The sequence below is a fragment of the Pundamilia nyererei genome, unplaced genomic scaffold, assembly GCF_000239375.1.
Source record: "Pundamilia nyererei isolate P.nyererei 1_Seehausen unplaced genomic scaffold, PunNye1.0 scaffold00020, whole genome shotgun sequence".
Taxonomy (NCBI): domain Eukaryota; kingdom Metazoa; phylum Chordata; class Actinopteri; order Cichliformes; family Cichlidae; genus Pundamilia; species Pundamilia nyererei.
This window is the reverse complement of record NW_005187421.1, coordinates 3,256,387-3,271,788: the sequence shown is the minus strand read 5'-3', so window position 1 is coordinate 3,271,788 and position 15,402 is coordinate 3,256,387. Positions and strand designations below refer to the sequence as shown.

The window sequence follows — 15,402 nt, the reverse complement described above, 5'->3', positions numbered from 1 at the left end:
CTGCTTTGTGCAGTTATACATCAAACAAATGGGTTGGTTCAGCAGTCTTTGGAGTCTTGGGAAATGTACTGTTGATGAAAACAAGTGTACTACATGAAAAGAAAAAGTGCGCAAGCATCTCTGGTTGAACTCCTCTACATTTGCCTATAAGCAGCCCAGCAAAAGATAATTCCAGTCTAATTCGTGTTCACCTCTTGGCTATACATAGTTTCCTGGTATCCCTCCCATCCATTATGCTTTTTTTCCAAATTAAAGGTTATTATTCTTAATTTTAAAAAACTGTAACATTTAAGCTAAATATGAGTTTCCCATAATTAATTGTTTTTAAGTTGACCTTTTATACATTGTCCATAAAGATATATTTTTTTTAAAAAAAAGTAAAATGTTGTGAAATGACCTTATGCTGGTATGATATACATTAGTTATTTTTGTTGACCTTGATACTAAGATATAATAACTATTCTGGCTTTTCCCAAGTTGCTAATGTTTAATTAATCAAGTATCAATTCTAACAATTTATTGATCCTGTGATCCTCTCATGCTGCGCTGATCCAGGTACAAAGATTGTGGCAGGACATAATTGCAATCAACTCTAGTTTAAGAATACTTTAAATGTTTTTGTTGCCTGTTTTTTTTTTTTTTTTTTTTTTTTTTTTTTCTTTTTTTTTTGGCCATTCATCAGGCTTCACGTGTCTTTCACAGCTTAAGAAAAGGCAGATTGTGGATTTTATGTGATTGAGACTATTTAAGAAAACAAAGTCTCACACTTCCTGTATGTGTCTGTGTTTTAGCCTTTGTTTTCTCTGTCTTTGTTTTTCACCTCTCAGCCTAGAAATTTGTATTTCTACAACATGAGTGCATTTTAGTCAGGTTTACAATTGCTTCATTCCACTTCCCATTTATAGCTCACATGGTAATCCGCAAGATTCACATCACTTCATTTTGGCAGCGTCTGTGGTGCTAAGTGGCCTCCGCTGTGGTGTTCTCTTAGAGACGCTCCACCTCCCAGAGATCAGTTGTCAGTCAACTCACTAGGCTACCACTATAGCGCGTGTCTCTTCTTTCTACTACAAAAGTATTTCTCTTTGTGAATTCTGGACTTACCATTTTAAATTTCAGTGTTTCTTTCCTTTCTATTTCAGCAGTTATTCAGTTGCTAAGACTGTTAACGAAAGGTTTTGCCAAAATGTTAGCTTTCTGTGCGTGGGCTACAGTCACTGCAGATTCTTATATTTCACAAAGTTTAGTTTTTTCTGCTGTTTCACATAGATATGTGGGAGATGGCACATCTTGAAGTTGTCTGCTGTTATCTTTATGTAAGGCACTTCACTGAATAGAACCAGAAGTCTCACTACCTCCTCTGTCTGTCTCTCTCTGTGTTTCATTCTCCAGGGGAAGTGACGGCAGTCGAAAGCTCAAGAATGTAAGTGATACTGTCAGGTTACAGTGGGATAATTTGTTTGTGTGCTAAATACATGTTTGGAAAGAAAGTGTTATTCTGGTGCTGTGTTTCTCTTTTTGCTTTCACTATCCATGATTTCAATGGCTCTTACTAATCTGTGATCCACCTCTGTGTTTTCCTGTTAAAAAGTTGTTCCTCTTTTCTACGTTCTTGTCCCTGGGCCTGGATCACTGGGGTTCTTTCTCTATATTGTGGGGCATTTACCTTTACATAAAGTACCTTGACACAAGTCTTACTATGAAATGGTGTTAAATATCTAGTTTCTATTCTGTCTGTATTATCCTTTATTACCTTTCCACTTTACCCTATTTATGTGCATCTGTTCATGCATCTTACTTTGTTTGTTTTAGATGGTATGTTGGTTTTTCATATTTTTTGCTTAGTGTTTTCTTGCACCTTCGAAGTCAACTATTTCTACATATTCTGTGAGTCTAGATTGATTTCAGGCGTCTTTATTCTTGCCTCTCTTTCAGCCTTTTAATTATTTAGAAGCCCGTTATAGTCACTGTCTGCTCAAATCAGCACCTCCTTTCCTTTTTCTAATAATGCCGCTTTAAGAAGTAGAACACACAATGCTGGCTCTGCCTACTCTGCAGTCAAAGCAGTTCTACTCGCGCTCTCTCTCTCTCTCGCTATGTCTCTGTCCTCCCCTCCTCTCTCTGTGATGCTGCTGTGCACTGTACAAGTTAAAGTGTCGAACTGCAGCACTGGTCAGGCCTGTTAGCTCATTTAGCTGACTAAACATGGGGGACGCCAGCATTTGCAGCGGTGGCAAATGGCTAACATATTCCCAGCAGCCAACACTTTTGCAAGGAACCTTCTGCTGTGATGTTCTGTAGATTCAGGACTAAGGACTAGGATTTGACAGCAGCTGTCTCTGCAACACATCAAATATTGAGTGGTGACGAAACTGCATCGAGAGGAATTTGCTGATGTGATGACAAAGGTGTTGTTTAGCAAACAGCAGATGGGACGTTACCATTTTTAAAAGAGGTATGCCTGGATAAGATACTGCTGAATCTGCTGTGTTCATGAGACTGTTATTTAGCAGGTAAAGGTGTGAAGAAGAAGGCCTGATTATGCATAGTGATGACTGTGAGGTAACAAAACAAAATCTGTATCTGTATGCATGTCTGCATGCACTGGATAGTGCTGAGGTCCTGACATAATAGGTGGAATTTTGGCTTCGTTCATGACCCTGCAGTGTGTGACTTTAAGTGTGTTTGCACATGAACCAAAAAGGTGAATGTTGTTTTCCAGTGGAACTTCCTTGACAGGTCTGTCCACGTGTGCACTGACAGGCAGCTGCTGAAATTGACAAGGCAAAGCATGTGTGACGCTATGCATTATTCTGCTGTCACGTCGTTTATTTTCATTCCTGACTGTCGAAACTCCGCTGACATGTACTTAAAGTTTGCCTTTGAAATTCTTTAAGAATGCTCTTCGTTAAGTATTGGTTGGTTTAGTGCTGCATGTGTAAATCATACAGACAGAGTTTTGGAATGTGATTGTGGAGTTTGGGATTGATAAGGGTGTGTTTACAGCACAATAGTAAGCAAGTGAAACACATTTGGTGCTGACCCAGTTCCAGTGGGAGTTGGCATGAATCTGCTATTGTGGTGACACAGAAACTCCATATTCTGCTGCTGAGAGAGCTGCAGTATGCAGCTAATGAAGCTAAACCTCAGCAGCTGTGTTGTCACAGCTTCACCTCTGTAGTTTCAGGATATTAGATAAAAAATCTCATGTGGTTCTGAAAATATGGCTTATGAAACTAAAATTGTATAATAGTTAGAGTCAATGATTGATCGATGGAACTGTCCCCAGTTGCAGCTCAATGATGTTTCACCCTTTAATAAGGTTTAACTTATCTTCATCGTCCAACACAGCTTCACATAAAAGGTCTCATTTAGCTTTGTGCTTATTCTGATCAGCAGACTGGTTCTTTTGCACTCCCTCCAACTGCGCTTGAATGGCAGAAGTTGTTTACACTGACAGTATGACTGAAATAAACACATTAAGCCTTGCTGAGCTTTCTTATCAAAGCGCTCCCTGTGGACAGCTCGTTGACATGGACACAGTAAATATAGCTGGGAGCTCTTTGCCAACAGTGTTAAAGGTGCAGCTCTGTGTGATTTCCCTTTGGCTGGAGTCGGTGTGTAAATTTAGCATTTTAGACATTTAGCTGACAAAAGAACTTCAGTTCGTTGGTTCCTCAACCACAGTCAGTTACTTTGGGGCATTTGTTACAACCAGTGGTGCCAAAACAAAAGTAGAGGCTCTTTCAGCTGCTCATTCAGCTGCTGTTAATGTGTTTCAGAGAGTTAAGAATGACCGGGTAACTGATATACTCAGCACTAAGCTAGCTAACAGGCAATTATAAATCACTGTGACCACAGAAAGGTGGCTATATGTCAGCAAGAGAAGTGCCTGTGACCAGTTTCGGTGTCTGAACAGTGCCTCAGTGTTGTTGTGTTTCTTCCAGCTGCGTTTGCTAACTTATCACTTCTTTGGAAGAGGCTGGGCTGCAATTACCAGGAAACTAGCTGGCACTGTTTTACAAAAAAGGGAAAAGTGAAAGCAAGAGAGTGGGTGTTTTGTTGTAGTTTTTTCTTTGTTTTTTTTCTTTTTCCTTCAATGCATCCAATATTATTTATAGCTATTTGACTGCTTTGCTGCATGAACATACCAGAGATACACCCGTGTAGCATATTTTGAGTTGACAGGCTAGTGAACAGTGTGAATCCAGGGTATCATTTTGAAGACTTGGGATGCCAGTGGCCTGTGAGGCTGCTGCCCAGACTGCTTTTTCTCTGCTAGTGACAATTAGGATTTGAAAACTAATTTTTAATGTTATTTTTCTAAATTAATAAGTTTAATATTGTTGGACTGTACAATTTGTTTAAGGTGATGTAAGGCCGACTGGAATTAAGACAGAGTGCTTTGAGTTGGTATTGAAATGTGATCAAGTAGCTCTTTAGTTTTAAAAGGTTAATTTGTTTCATGCTTTTCTTTTATTGGAAAGATCAGCTGATATTTTTTCATGATTTGTGTCTGCATTTCTTCTTTTCTTCAGGTTTTAATTACTATCTACTGGTTGGGTCGTGCTGCCAATAGCTGTACATCCTACAACGGGCCCACGTTGGACCTGAAAGAGTTTGAGGGCCTGCTGTCACAGATGCGAAAGGTTGGATAGCTCATGTTTATGCCAGCGATAAAAATATAATGGAAATCTCAAGTACATGGATAATATAGTCAGCACTTGCTTTTCCCCCCCATTATGTCTCTCTTAGTAACCAGAGCTATAAAGTGTAATAGGTAGGGAGACCATATGCTATATTAAATATTTGATCCCTGCAGTAATTCATTTCTACAGCCAAAGTGACCTGAGGCATGACACACAGCTTCTGCAGAATCACTTATTTTGGAACTGAGATTCAGAAAATGTGTGTTTTTTCGCTGTCCTAACATTTCTGAGAAAACACCTTTCACCCGAGTTCCAGTCAAGAAAATTGAATTTAACCTACCTTTTACCTTTTTAATGACCCAAGAAAAAGGAGAAAAGTTAGAAATGGCAAACCCTCAAGACGCACACATGCATACACCCTCTGTGACTGTCATTCGTAGCCATGATGTCAGTTCTGTGCAATTTATTCCACTATGTGACGTCCTTTTGCTATTCTGTAAAACTGGGAAATTGCTGCCAATTCAGCAAAAATACTTTCCCAGATGTTCATACGTTGCAGACGGACAACACAAAGCCATAATTCCACAAAGCAAAAAAAACTTTGATAAAATGAAGGAAAGCTCATCATGTGCAGGTGCATGAAATTCCAGAGTGACTATTCACTTCCCGCCACACTTCCAACAGTTACTAAATGGAAGCTGGACCTTACCAAAACTGATGATTGAAAAGCACTAAGCAGGTAAATGTGAGCTCAGCTGCACTCTTATTTACTTTTTGTAAAAAGCTTAGTTTAAGTGCTTGTGTTAAAGGGTGAGTTACGAGGGAGATGCATATTTTCTTACTTAACTGGTATAGTGGTATATAAGTTATAATATATTGGTTTAAATTGTGTAAAAGTGAAAGAAACAAATCACACATGACTTCTGCTGCTGTAGAGCCTGTTTTATAAGCATAACAAAGACATTTAGGAGAGTTTGGGAGTTGCATAACAGATGGTAGAGGGGTCATGGGCAGGAAGTCTTTTGGTAGACAGGAAAGGCCTTTCCCCACCTTCCATTAGCTGCAACAACACATTAAAGCTGTGGACAGAGAAAGGGAGGGGTCACTAAGGTGAAGAGAAAATGATGAAGAGTGATGTAGGTAGAAGAAGAGAGAGGTTATTGGAAAAATAGATGTGGGCAGAGTGGAGACTTGCAGCATGACAGCTGTAGTGGACACAAAGGCCAAACAACACAAGTTTGGGGGACTTCAGTGACGACTGATGGAATATGCAGTGAAAATTCCTAATTCATTTTAGGGTGTTTGATTACTTTCATTACTCTCCACCTTTTGTTATCACTCTTTTTTTTGTGCTCATGCATTTTGTAAAATGTGTGTATGCATTCTCAGGAGACAGAAGAGGCAGAGAGCCCTAAACGCAGCATCCGGGACAGTGGCTACATTGACTGCTGGGACTCTGAGCGCAGCGACTCTCTCTCTCCGCCACGCCACGGGCGCGAGGATTCATTCGACAGCCTGGACTCCTTCGGATCACGCTCAAGACAAACCCCGTCACCAGACGTCCTGGTCGCCCGCGGCAGCAGTGATGGTAGGAAAAAAATCTAGTCTATACACTCTTCGATTCACACTGAACTGCTAGTTTTAGTTGACTGTGAAAGACTGGTTACAATGGCCACCCTTTAAATCACAATTTGCAGGTTAAATATGTTCAGTAGCCATTGTGTTGTTTTAGCTATAGCTGTTTTTCCTGTGAGTGAGAAGTAAGTCTTTGTGCAGGTTGGGCAAGGTGCACAGATGCAACATATAGATAAATGAGGTTTATTGTGCTTTGAATGCTACTGTATGAAGGCTTGTTGTTCTGGCTGTGTTTTTGCAGGACAACGCCCAGTTCAAGTCAAAGGCTGTTTGAGAGAATAACATGAATAATCTCTGTACTGTTTTGAAGTCAATTTATGGCTCTTGTTATATTTAAGCCATGGTAATGTACATTGTAAAAGGAATTCAGTAGTGGCTGGGCTCAGTTCCAGTGTCTTACCTCTCTTAGACCAAGGGCTACAATCGCACCGTATTAAAGCTCTCTGTGTTCTTCACCTTATCTGACGTCAATCTGCAGTGTCAGAAAACATCCTAGAGTCTAGTTTCAATAACAAATCTGTCCACATTTGTTTTGGTTTCAAACACATTTCAGTTATGTAATATTAACATATGCTCCAACAAGCAGGTGATGTAACACCAAAGGCATTTCATTTATTCATCTTTTTGGAAGGGAAAATTCAAAATTTATGAAAAGATGAAGTTGGCAAGGCAGCAACAGCCACACAGCTTCTGTTTTGTCCTTTCTTTTTGTTTAGAAATTTTGAAAAGTACTTCTTGTTACAGTACAAATTAGAGCCTGTCCTTATGAAGAAGTAAGCAGGGAGACTTTAAGCTGTAGTTTAAACAGTGAAACACTTAAACCCTGCTTATTCAGGGAAAGCTCTATGAAATCTTAGTCCTTAATTCCCCTAAAAATGCACAATGCAGTAGATTTATTTTATAACTCTATTTCTTTATTAACTCTGTTGCTTATCTAATTAAATCTAGTATGAATGAAAATAGTCTCAGCTATCATACTTGTCCCAGCTCGCAGTCTTAAGGTGTTTGTACCATTCCTCATACCATTGCCATCTGCACAAAAGTATCTCTGTGCTTGATGTTTGAACCTTTTGTCCTTAGTTACGGCTTTTTGATGCGTTTCTTTAAGTGTGCACTCAGATGAGTGACGGCACCAAAGACTAAGGAAGGTATGACATATCTCTATACAGTATCTGAGACAAAGAAGAGGAAGAGTTGTGGTTTCATGAAGGAGCTTTCAGTGGTTTTGATCTGACACTTGACTGGTATGTCAAGGATTATGAAACTAACAGCTCTTGGTTTTGAGAACAGAAGATATTGTTACATATAATGTATGTATATATGTAAAAATATGATCTTTGTAATTATTTGGAAGGCATCAAATAGAGATTAAATATGTATACTTTTAAATTTGTCACATTAATTTCTGTCTTTGTCTCTAGATTTCCCTCAACGTGTTTACATTGCTTTGTTGTTTATTACGAGAAATGCTTACTACTGTATATGTGCAGTTTAAGACATCCGACATGGTAGCATGGCACTTGCAAGACCAGCATAAGCTGCAAAACCTTTGACGTGGCTTTGGGCTGATGTCAGAAATTGAGTTAAAAATACATTTTGGTCTAACATGAGTATTTTATAATGCCAAACTGGCCACATGCTTTCATTGAAAGCTGCTAATTGCTAGACTGTTTGCGGATTTGAAGGTATAAAATTTTAATGGTAGACTATAAAAAAGATTACTGCGTTCGTCACACAGTGTAATGTACTTGTCATTGCTGTGCTGAATGTGGGAAAAACTGAGGAAAAGCATCCTGTCTGATTATGTTTTTGTTTTGAGGGAAGTGCAAAAGGAAACTGTTGTCCCTTGTTGTCATCAACAGTCAAACTATAGTGCTTTAGGGAAAAATCCGCAATGTATCCTGTGTGTTTTTTTTTTTTTTTAAGTGTTTACTTTATTGTTGTAGATAAGTAGCTTTCATTTTTGGCTGTAGAAGCAATATTCGCTATTTTTAAAAAAAAGTGCTAGGATGATGGTATCCAAAACATCCTAAATATGGGCCAATGAACAAGTTTTAGCCAGTCTACTGAAAGTTGACCCCTTACCATGTTTCTCTTTATTTTTTTTTTTAAACCTTTTTTTCAAGTTTAACGTAGGTTGCACTGCCTGCTGTCATTTTGTCTATTAAAAAATATGGACTGTGTAGGCTTGGTGGGGTGCCAGGCGGGTAGAAAACCTTTTATTAGCGATCTTGTTAACCACATGCACACACATGCACATGCAGCTTGAAAGAGTTAAGAAAACCAGGCAAATGTTTATTGTTGTTGTCTGTCTACTCATGTTTGCTAATAAAGGTAGGCAAGATATCGCTATACAGGGTGTCCCACAAGTCACTATATACTTTTAATAGAGCCCTAAAAAGAAACTGCTACGTTCTCTTCATGCTTGAAGTGGGAATTAAACATACAATAAGCAACACCAGCCTGACGACTCCCAAATCTGACAATAACTCAAGTTTTTCCGGCAGTGACCCAAAATTAGCTTTTCAAGGGTATTCCACTATTACGCAAAAAGAAACTTGATGGAATAAATGGGCTCTGTTTTCTTAAAAATAGCCTCGAAAAAAGCTGCCACAAACATTCTTTCAACCTCTCTTGTTTATACTACAGAAGCATTACCTAATCAATTTTTCCACCGACACATGTAACTCACAGCTGATTAGTCACACTGTCAAACTGCTGACACCTACATATCATCCAAAGATTGAAAAGAACGAAGAGAGTTGATAGCTGATGAACTGAGGAGGCAGATTGAAGTTTAGCATACCGCTACCTGTGGTGGAATTTCCTTTTAAGTTTTGATAAGTTTATTTTATTTCAGAAGCACTTTGTGATGCATACATGCTTTCAAAAGCTACATATTTAACATCACACAATCTTGTGATATTTATTATTCCTGGTTATCAAAATATCAGTGATCAAATGAGACCCACAGGTACAAACTAGATATTTTTAACCCAGGGGGCTTTGAGTACATCTAGCCCCCTGGGTTAAAAAAGAATCCTTTTGTTAACATCCATACAAACTTGACTCCAGCAGGTTTTCCCTGCCCTGACCTTTAGACAAAGCCCTTTCTCTGTTCAGCACTGAAAACTGACTTCACCCTGACAGAAATTAGGAACTTTGATTCAATCGAGAAATTCAATATTGGCAATGCCCTTTTGTTTGGGCTATGTGTGGAGATGGATACGGTTTGGATAAATGAGGCACTTTTGTGGGCTTCTATAGTAAAATTGTCCTTCTCACTTTCTCTGTTTACAGGGCAGCGCCCACTGCCAGTCAAAAGCCGTTTGAAAGAATGATTGAATGATGTAATTGAGATAGTTTTAAAGGTCTTGTAGAAAATATCTCTCCAAAGTGTCTGAAAACTATGTTTTCAGACTCCTGGCTTCATACATAATCAATGAAAAATCATCATAAACTGAAAGCATAGCTTTTTTCTCGTACTGCCACATAAACAGTTTATGATTGTAAGAATGATATTGTCTGTATTCAAACTTGGAATCTTTTTTTAATTTGTTTTAATTTTAGTTTGCATAGAAATGAAAATGATCTTATATAAAGGCAACAACTGTTAATTTTGTAAACTAAAATGTAGAGTGTAACTAACGCTTGTACGGACACATATAGCTGGGGACCCGGCAGCTCAGTAGTCATTCCTGTTGTTCTTCTTTGAAGTTCCCTTGAAGGCTTGTGCCTCGGATGTCTGGATAGTTGGTGCATTATGATGTAAAGTCTCAGCAGTGTACGGTGTATGTGGTCAGTGTTTCTGATCACATTCGAGTGGTCAGAAAAACAAGCATGTGCACAGACACCCACATGGACACTCGCACTCACCATCTGATGATAAAAGTCACTCAGACAATAGCGGACTCACAGATGAATATAACAAAGCTGACGTTTGTTCACATTCATTGGATGTCTTAATGATGATGCACTTTCATCAGCAACTGATGTGCTTCCATGCACTGGAAATAATACATACTACGTATTAGTTACTTATTTACTACTATTGGTATTAATAGTAGTACATTTGTGTTATTTCTTCCAGTTTTTCTTTTTGCATTGTACAGTTATAATAAATGCTACGTATTTGTAGTTAGCAACACATTGTTGAATTAATTATTTCTCACATTGTTCTTACATTTTGTCTTTTCATACTTGGTGTTTTGGACATTCGTTACAACTTTTCAGTTACTGCGATCATTATTGAACTACACTTTGTAACTTTTTCTTTCGTAATGCAGTATAACTAGATGATGATGATGATGATGACTATTGATGTCACTATATTTTTCTAAAATCTTGGTACACTAACCCCAAGCTTCACTATTACCATATGTGCAGAGGGAGCACATCATCCTGTAAAAAACATATGTTGTTCCTTAAAGATGGATCGACTTGGATGGCAGAGTCCCTCATGTTTCCATTGCATGGGTTAAGAGCCATAATTGAACCCTTCGTTGTTAGAAGTGCAGATTTCTCGAAGTCTTTTTTGGACCTTGATCTGTCAATCTTTGAAACCACATAAAAAGCCTTTTGATAGAAAAAGAAGCTTTTCACAAGTTCAAATGTGACAGCTGCTTCCACGTGTATGTCCACAAAACTAAGGGAAGATTTTATGACTCAGATCTGGTTAAAATTCTGGGTTTGTACTCTGAATATATATACATTGAGTCATAAATTTATAGGTCATAGTCTGAGTACACATGCACTCAAAGGGAGGGGACAGTAGCACATGTGCTGAACATCTTTGAGAGGAATTTTTAGCGACCTTGAATAAAGCAAGGCTGCAGTTATCTGTTTGCTGCGGGTTTTAACATATCTAGGCTTTGGTTTGCAAAACATTGCCAAGTAATCGTGGATGTGACTGGTATATCTTCAGTAAATCACTGGAACTATAAACATGTGACCTGCTGAATGAGACTGAGTTTCATTTCTTTCTTCTATATGTTTTTAGAGGATCACAGTGGGCCATCGCACAGAGGAATTTAGGACCCCAAGTAGGGAAAGTCCTTAAGCAATAAACTTCTGCAAAGCCAGGTGTTACCACTGATATTACAAAGCTAACATTATGTTTAAAATCTGATTCACACAGGAAGAATTTACTCCGTGTCTAACTGCGTGCTAATATTTAGTCAGCACAAGCTGCACAATGCAAATTTAGTGATGATTTATGTCACCTGCTTTGTTTCATAAAAACAGGCTTGCATCTGATTTATGCTCTGTGGCAAAAATGCACTGCATATAATAACACTATTAGACCACTGTAATTTTGTTAAGCGTATATGAAGGTTTAAAGAAATAAATCTGGGCTTTCTGCCACGAGACTCCTCAATCAACAGTTTTTCCTCTGATCTTATTTTTGGGTTTAATCTCTTATGTCTCCCTCTTGTTCTCCCTCTGTCTCTCTCTTGCAATGACTCAGCAAGATACAGTTTTCTTGCTGTGTAGGATACTTAAAATGAAGTAGTTTTTTATCGTTTTTTGAACACATTGTGATTGAAAGGGGGCTTTAATATAACACATACTTGTGTTTACATGATTTGTCACAAGTGTAAATGGGCTGAGAACTGGGTGCTTTGTAGAGTATATCTGAGTTTCTGATTACTTCTATCACACTTTGAGTTTTGTTGTTTTTAGCTTATTTTTTCTTAGCATTAAGGTAAAGGAAATCGGTATGAGCAGGTAGCATTGTTCCTGCCATTTTGCTTAATTTCAGAACTTTTAATCAGTGTTTCTGTCATATCATATCAAGATGTACAGCATCATACCATGACCAATGCAAAAAAAGTGGTTATGTTTTTCTCATGCAAAATACTTTTTGAGAGACATCGCTGTGTAGTCTCTAAAGACACACAGTGCATATATAACATGTAGTATAGTCTGTTTCTTCCATATGGGTTAAAAAAAATACAATTTTGATGAAAAATGTGTCCTCTGGTGCCAGTGAACACTTCTGTTCGTCTCATTAGGCCGTGGCAGCGACTCGGAGTCTGACGGCGCTCCTCACCGGAAGATGCCAGACGTTCGTAAGGATGACATGTTGGCACGACGGACGTCTGTCAGCGAGCCACGAACCGCCGTACCCTTTAACCAGTACCTGCCCAACAAGAGCAACCAGAGTGGATATCTGCCAACGCCACTACGCAAAAAGAGCAACGACAAAGAGGAGGGAGGACGCAAGAGCTGGAGTACCGCCACTTCACCTGTAGGGGGTGACAGACCTCTTAGGTAGGTGTAACACTAGAGAGTGCTCTTGTGACTTGGCTATCAAAAAGGCATTTAGTTTAGCCTAACTGAAAATATCATATAATATTATATGTATGGAATACTAAAAGGTGTCTGTTGTTTGTGTGTCGATATATACAATTGTTGTTAAGTTGGGCACAATCCAAAATAAGAAACAAAGAAGTTTAATAGCTTAATGAACAGATTATCAGGGGTACATGTTACACCACTGTGGCTTGACACTGATTGGTGCAGATAAACCCTTTTAAAGCTTGTTTAAAAAGTTCTGGCTGAAAGCGCACAGTTCAGGGTGCGGATGGAAGAAGTTTGACTGCCCAGAAATCCTGTTAATAAGCCTGAAGATGATGGCTGAGATTAGTAGATATGGATGTAGACCATGAAATAATTTAAAGTAATTACTTTAATACAGAACTGATAAAACAAATCAGCTGTTGGAGATTTTTCAATGTTTTAAAATGTTTTGTGTGTGAGTGATGTTTAGGGGGGGTTTGTTTGTTTGAGTTTGTTTTTTTTTACAGTAACTGGCAAGATTAGGTGTTATGTCAAATTGCGTATGTCTGTAATAAAACCTCTCAGCTTTTGATTATTTTTCTAGTATTGTACAGATGTGAGTGGCTAATAGAGGCCAGATGTGGGTTTTCATTGGCTCTAATTCTGACTGAAGCAAATGTCTGAAGCAGATTTAAAACAAAAGGTCTTTTTGAAATAGTCTGGCATGACACCATGCAAATTTCATCACAAGTTTCAGATTTCTGCTTGCTCAGCAGATTCCTTGATGTGCTTTGATTGTCTCTTGTAGCTTCCGATGTTGCTTGTTTGCTATTGACTAGATTGAGTTTGGTGTTTAGTACGGAGCCCCGCAGGGGACATGGGAGAAAAAAAAATTAAGACGGACTTTTGCGAGATCTCGCAAAACTAACTCGGGATCTCGCAAAAGTTTTGCGAGATCTCGCAAAACAAACTTGGGATCTCGCAAAAGTTTTGCCACCCAATTGGTTATTTCCCTATTTTTTTCATCCATCAAAGCTCACATATTGATTTTGCATTTATTCTTTTCCTCTTTCCCTCCTTCTCCATCTCTTTACTTCACCTCTTATTATTTTATGTCATGGTGTGTCCTTCACTCGTTCTTTCCCCAACCCTCCCTACATCTGTTTGTGCTTGATGTCTTATGACCATCATGTTGTGATTATCCTCATGTGACTAATTTTACTCTCAATGTGATTACGTATTCCTCTCCTGTGTGTGTGTTGCATGAATGGGTGATGCCTCAGTCTAAATGAGGTCTGTAGCTTAGAAATCCCTCCTGGAGAATCCCCTAGTCCATCCCCCGCCCTGCCCCTTAAACCCTGTACACAGATTCAAAAGGAGAACCACATTAAAAAGGACAAGCACGAAGGGAGGCAGTCTGCATCTCCGCCTTGCATTGAGATCCATACAGCAGGCAAAAGAAGGAGAAGTGAGCCTCTGCCCAGTAGTCTCCCCCAGCCCCAAGCAGAGCCCCCAAGAGAGACTGTAATTCATCTGATGGTCACCTCTGAGCAAAGGTCTTAACCTTCACTCATATTTTCTCAATACCAGATATCAACATCCCCATTCCTTTTTGTAATTACTATTTTTTATGTTGTTTTTTTTTTTTTTAATTTAACCCGTCAAGTTTATTTTTGTACTTTTACACATTGTTTCTCTGATTTTTAAGCAAAAATTTATTTTATATGTGTAAAGTTTTTAGGTGGCTGCAGAGAGCTCTGTGCAGTGTCACAGCTAAGGCGGGGGGGGGGGTCAGAAAAGTAAATAAAGTAAAATTATCACACCACTATCCATATCTGCTTTAAGCTACCAGCTCCAAGGTAAATGAAAAACGAATAGCATGACACTGTTGTTATTCTACACTCCAGTTTGATAATAATATATAAACAGTATTTGGAGTTGTTTGGGGTTAGAATAGGCATTTTGGGTGGTAGTGCAATAACGTTATGGATGGTATGGATTTTCTGACAGATTTGATAGAAATGTATACGTTTTCTGTAAAAATCTGACCATTTGATTGACAGTTATTCCTGCTATGTTTGGAAAATCAATCACCAAATGAGCAAAATTGAAATTGTTTTTTCAATACTGATGATTTTTCTTTTGGCTCTGCCTAAAACCTCCTGGTGAATGCCAACAATTGGTTTTTGCAGGAAGAAACTTTGCAAGTCCATGATAGAAGAGTTTAGTGCTCAGTGTGTAGAGATCTTTATTATTGTTGGTCATGAGTAGAGTCAGCAGAAATATTTCAGCTGAACTTTTGTTTTTTAAAAGGTTAACTTATTCTACATCAAGTGGTATTTTGCTGTGTTTCATGTGCAAGTTTTGATATATTTGACTCTAATCCTCTTGAATGCCACAGAAAACACTGAAAAATTGATCTTGCTTATTTCAGCTGTAGCGTACCTGTCCAAAACCAATGTTTGTGATAGTCACGATACTCAACAAACATCTCTAAGAACTGTTTTCTTCAAGACAGTTTCCATGGTAGAAAACTTTTCCAGCTGGTGTTTAATTTTTCTTTTTGGCATTGCTTTTATCAGATCATCTTTTCCACTGCTCCTTTTATCCAGTCTTGGGTAACAGTAAGTTAGCAAGAGGGTCACATCTTATTTAAACCAGTTTCAGACACACTGTAATGCACTTGCAGCCTTTTGCTTATATATTTCAGAAAGTCTGTACGCAGCAGGACAACCCAAAGTCTCAAATTATACATTTGGTGTCAGGAAACAAGGTGAGGATTATGAGCTGTCAAAGAACAATGCCATTGTATATTTTACAGCTCACACAAATCCAA

General features: G+C 38.5%; 1 protein-coding gene across 10 annotated transcripts in view; it reads left to right on the top strand.

The window, feature by feature from the left end:
• Nucleotides 1-15,402, top strand: part of LOC102208390 (LIM and calponin homology domains-containing protein 1) — a 79,665-nt gene that overhangs the window by 43,450 nt on the left and 20,813 nt on the right. For 8 of the 10 annotated variants that reach the window (XM_005726536.2, XM_005726535.1, XM_005726540.1 and 5 more), the window contains exons 5-9: nucleotides 1,393-1,423; nucleotides 4,539-4,649; nucleotides 6,039-6,237; nucleotides 12,299-12,557; nucleotides 13,850-14,122. In XM_005726536.2, coding sequence (XP_005726593.1) covers nucleotides 1,393-1,423; nucleotides 4,539-4,649; nucleotides 6,039-6,237; nucleotides 12,299-12,557; nucleotides 13,850-14,122 — 873 coding nt within the window. The remainder of the gene's footprint in view (nucleotides 1-1,392; nucleotides 1,424-4,538; nucleotides 4,650-6,038; nucleotides 6,238-12,298; nucleotides 12,558-13,849; nucleotides 14,123-15,402) is intronic. The other 2 variants (XM_005726541.1, XM_005726543.1) reach the window with 1 other exon arrangement.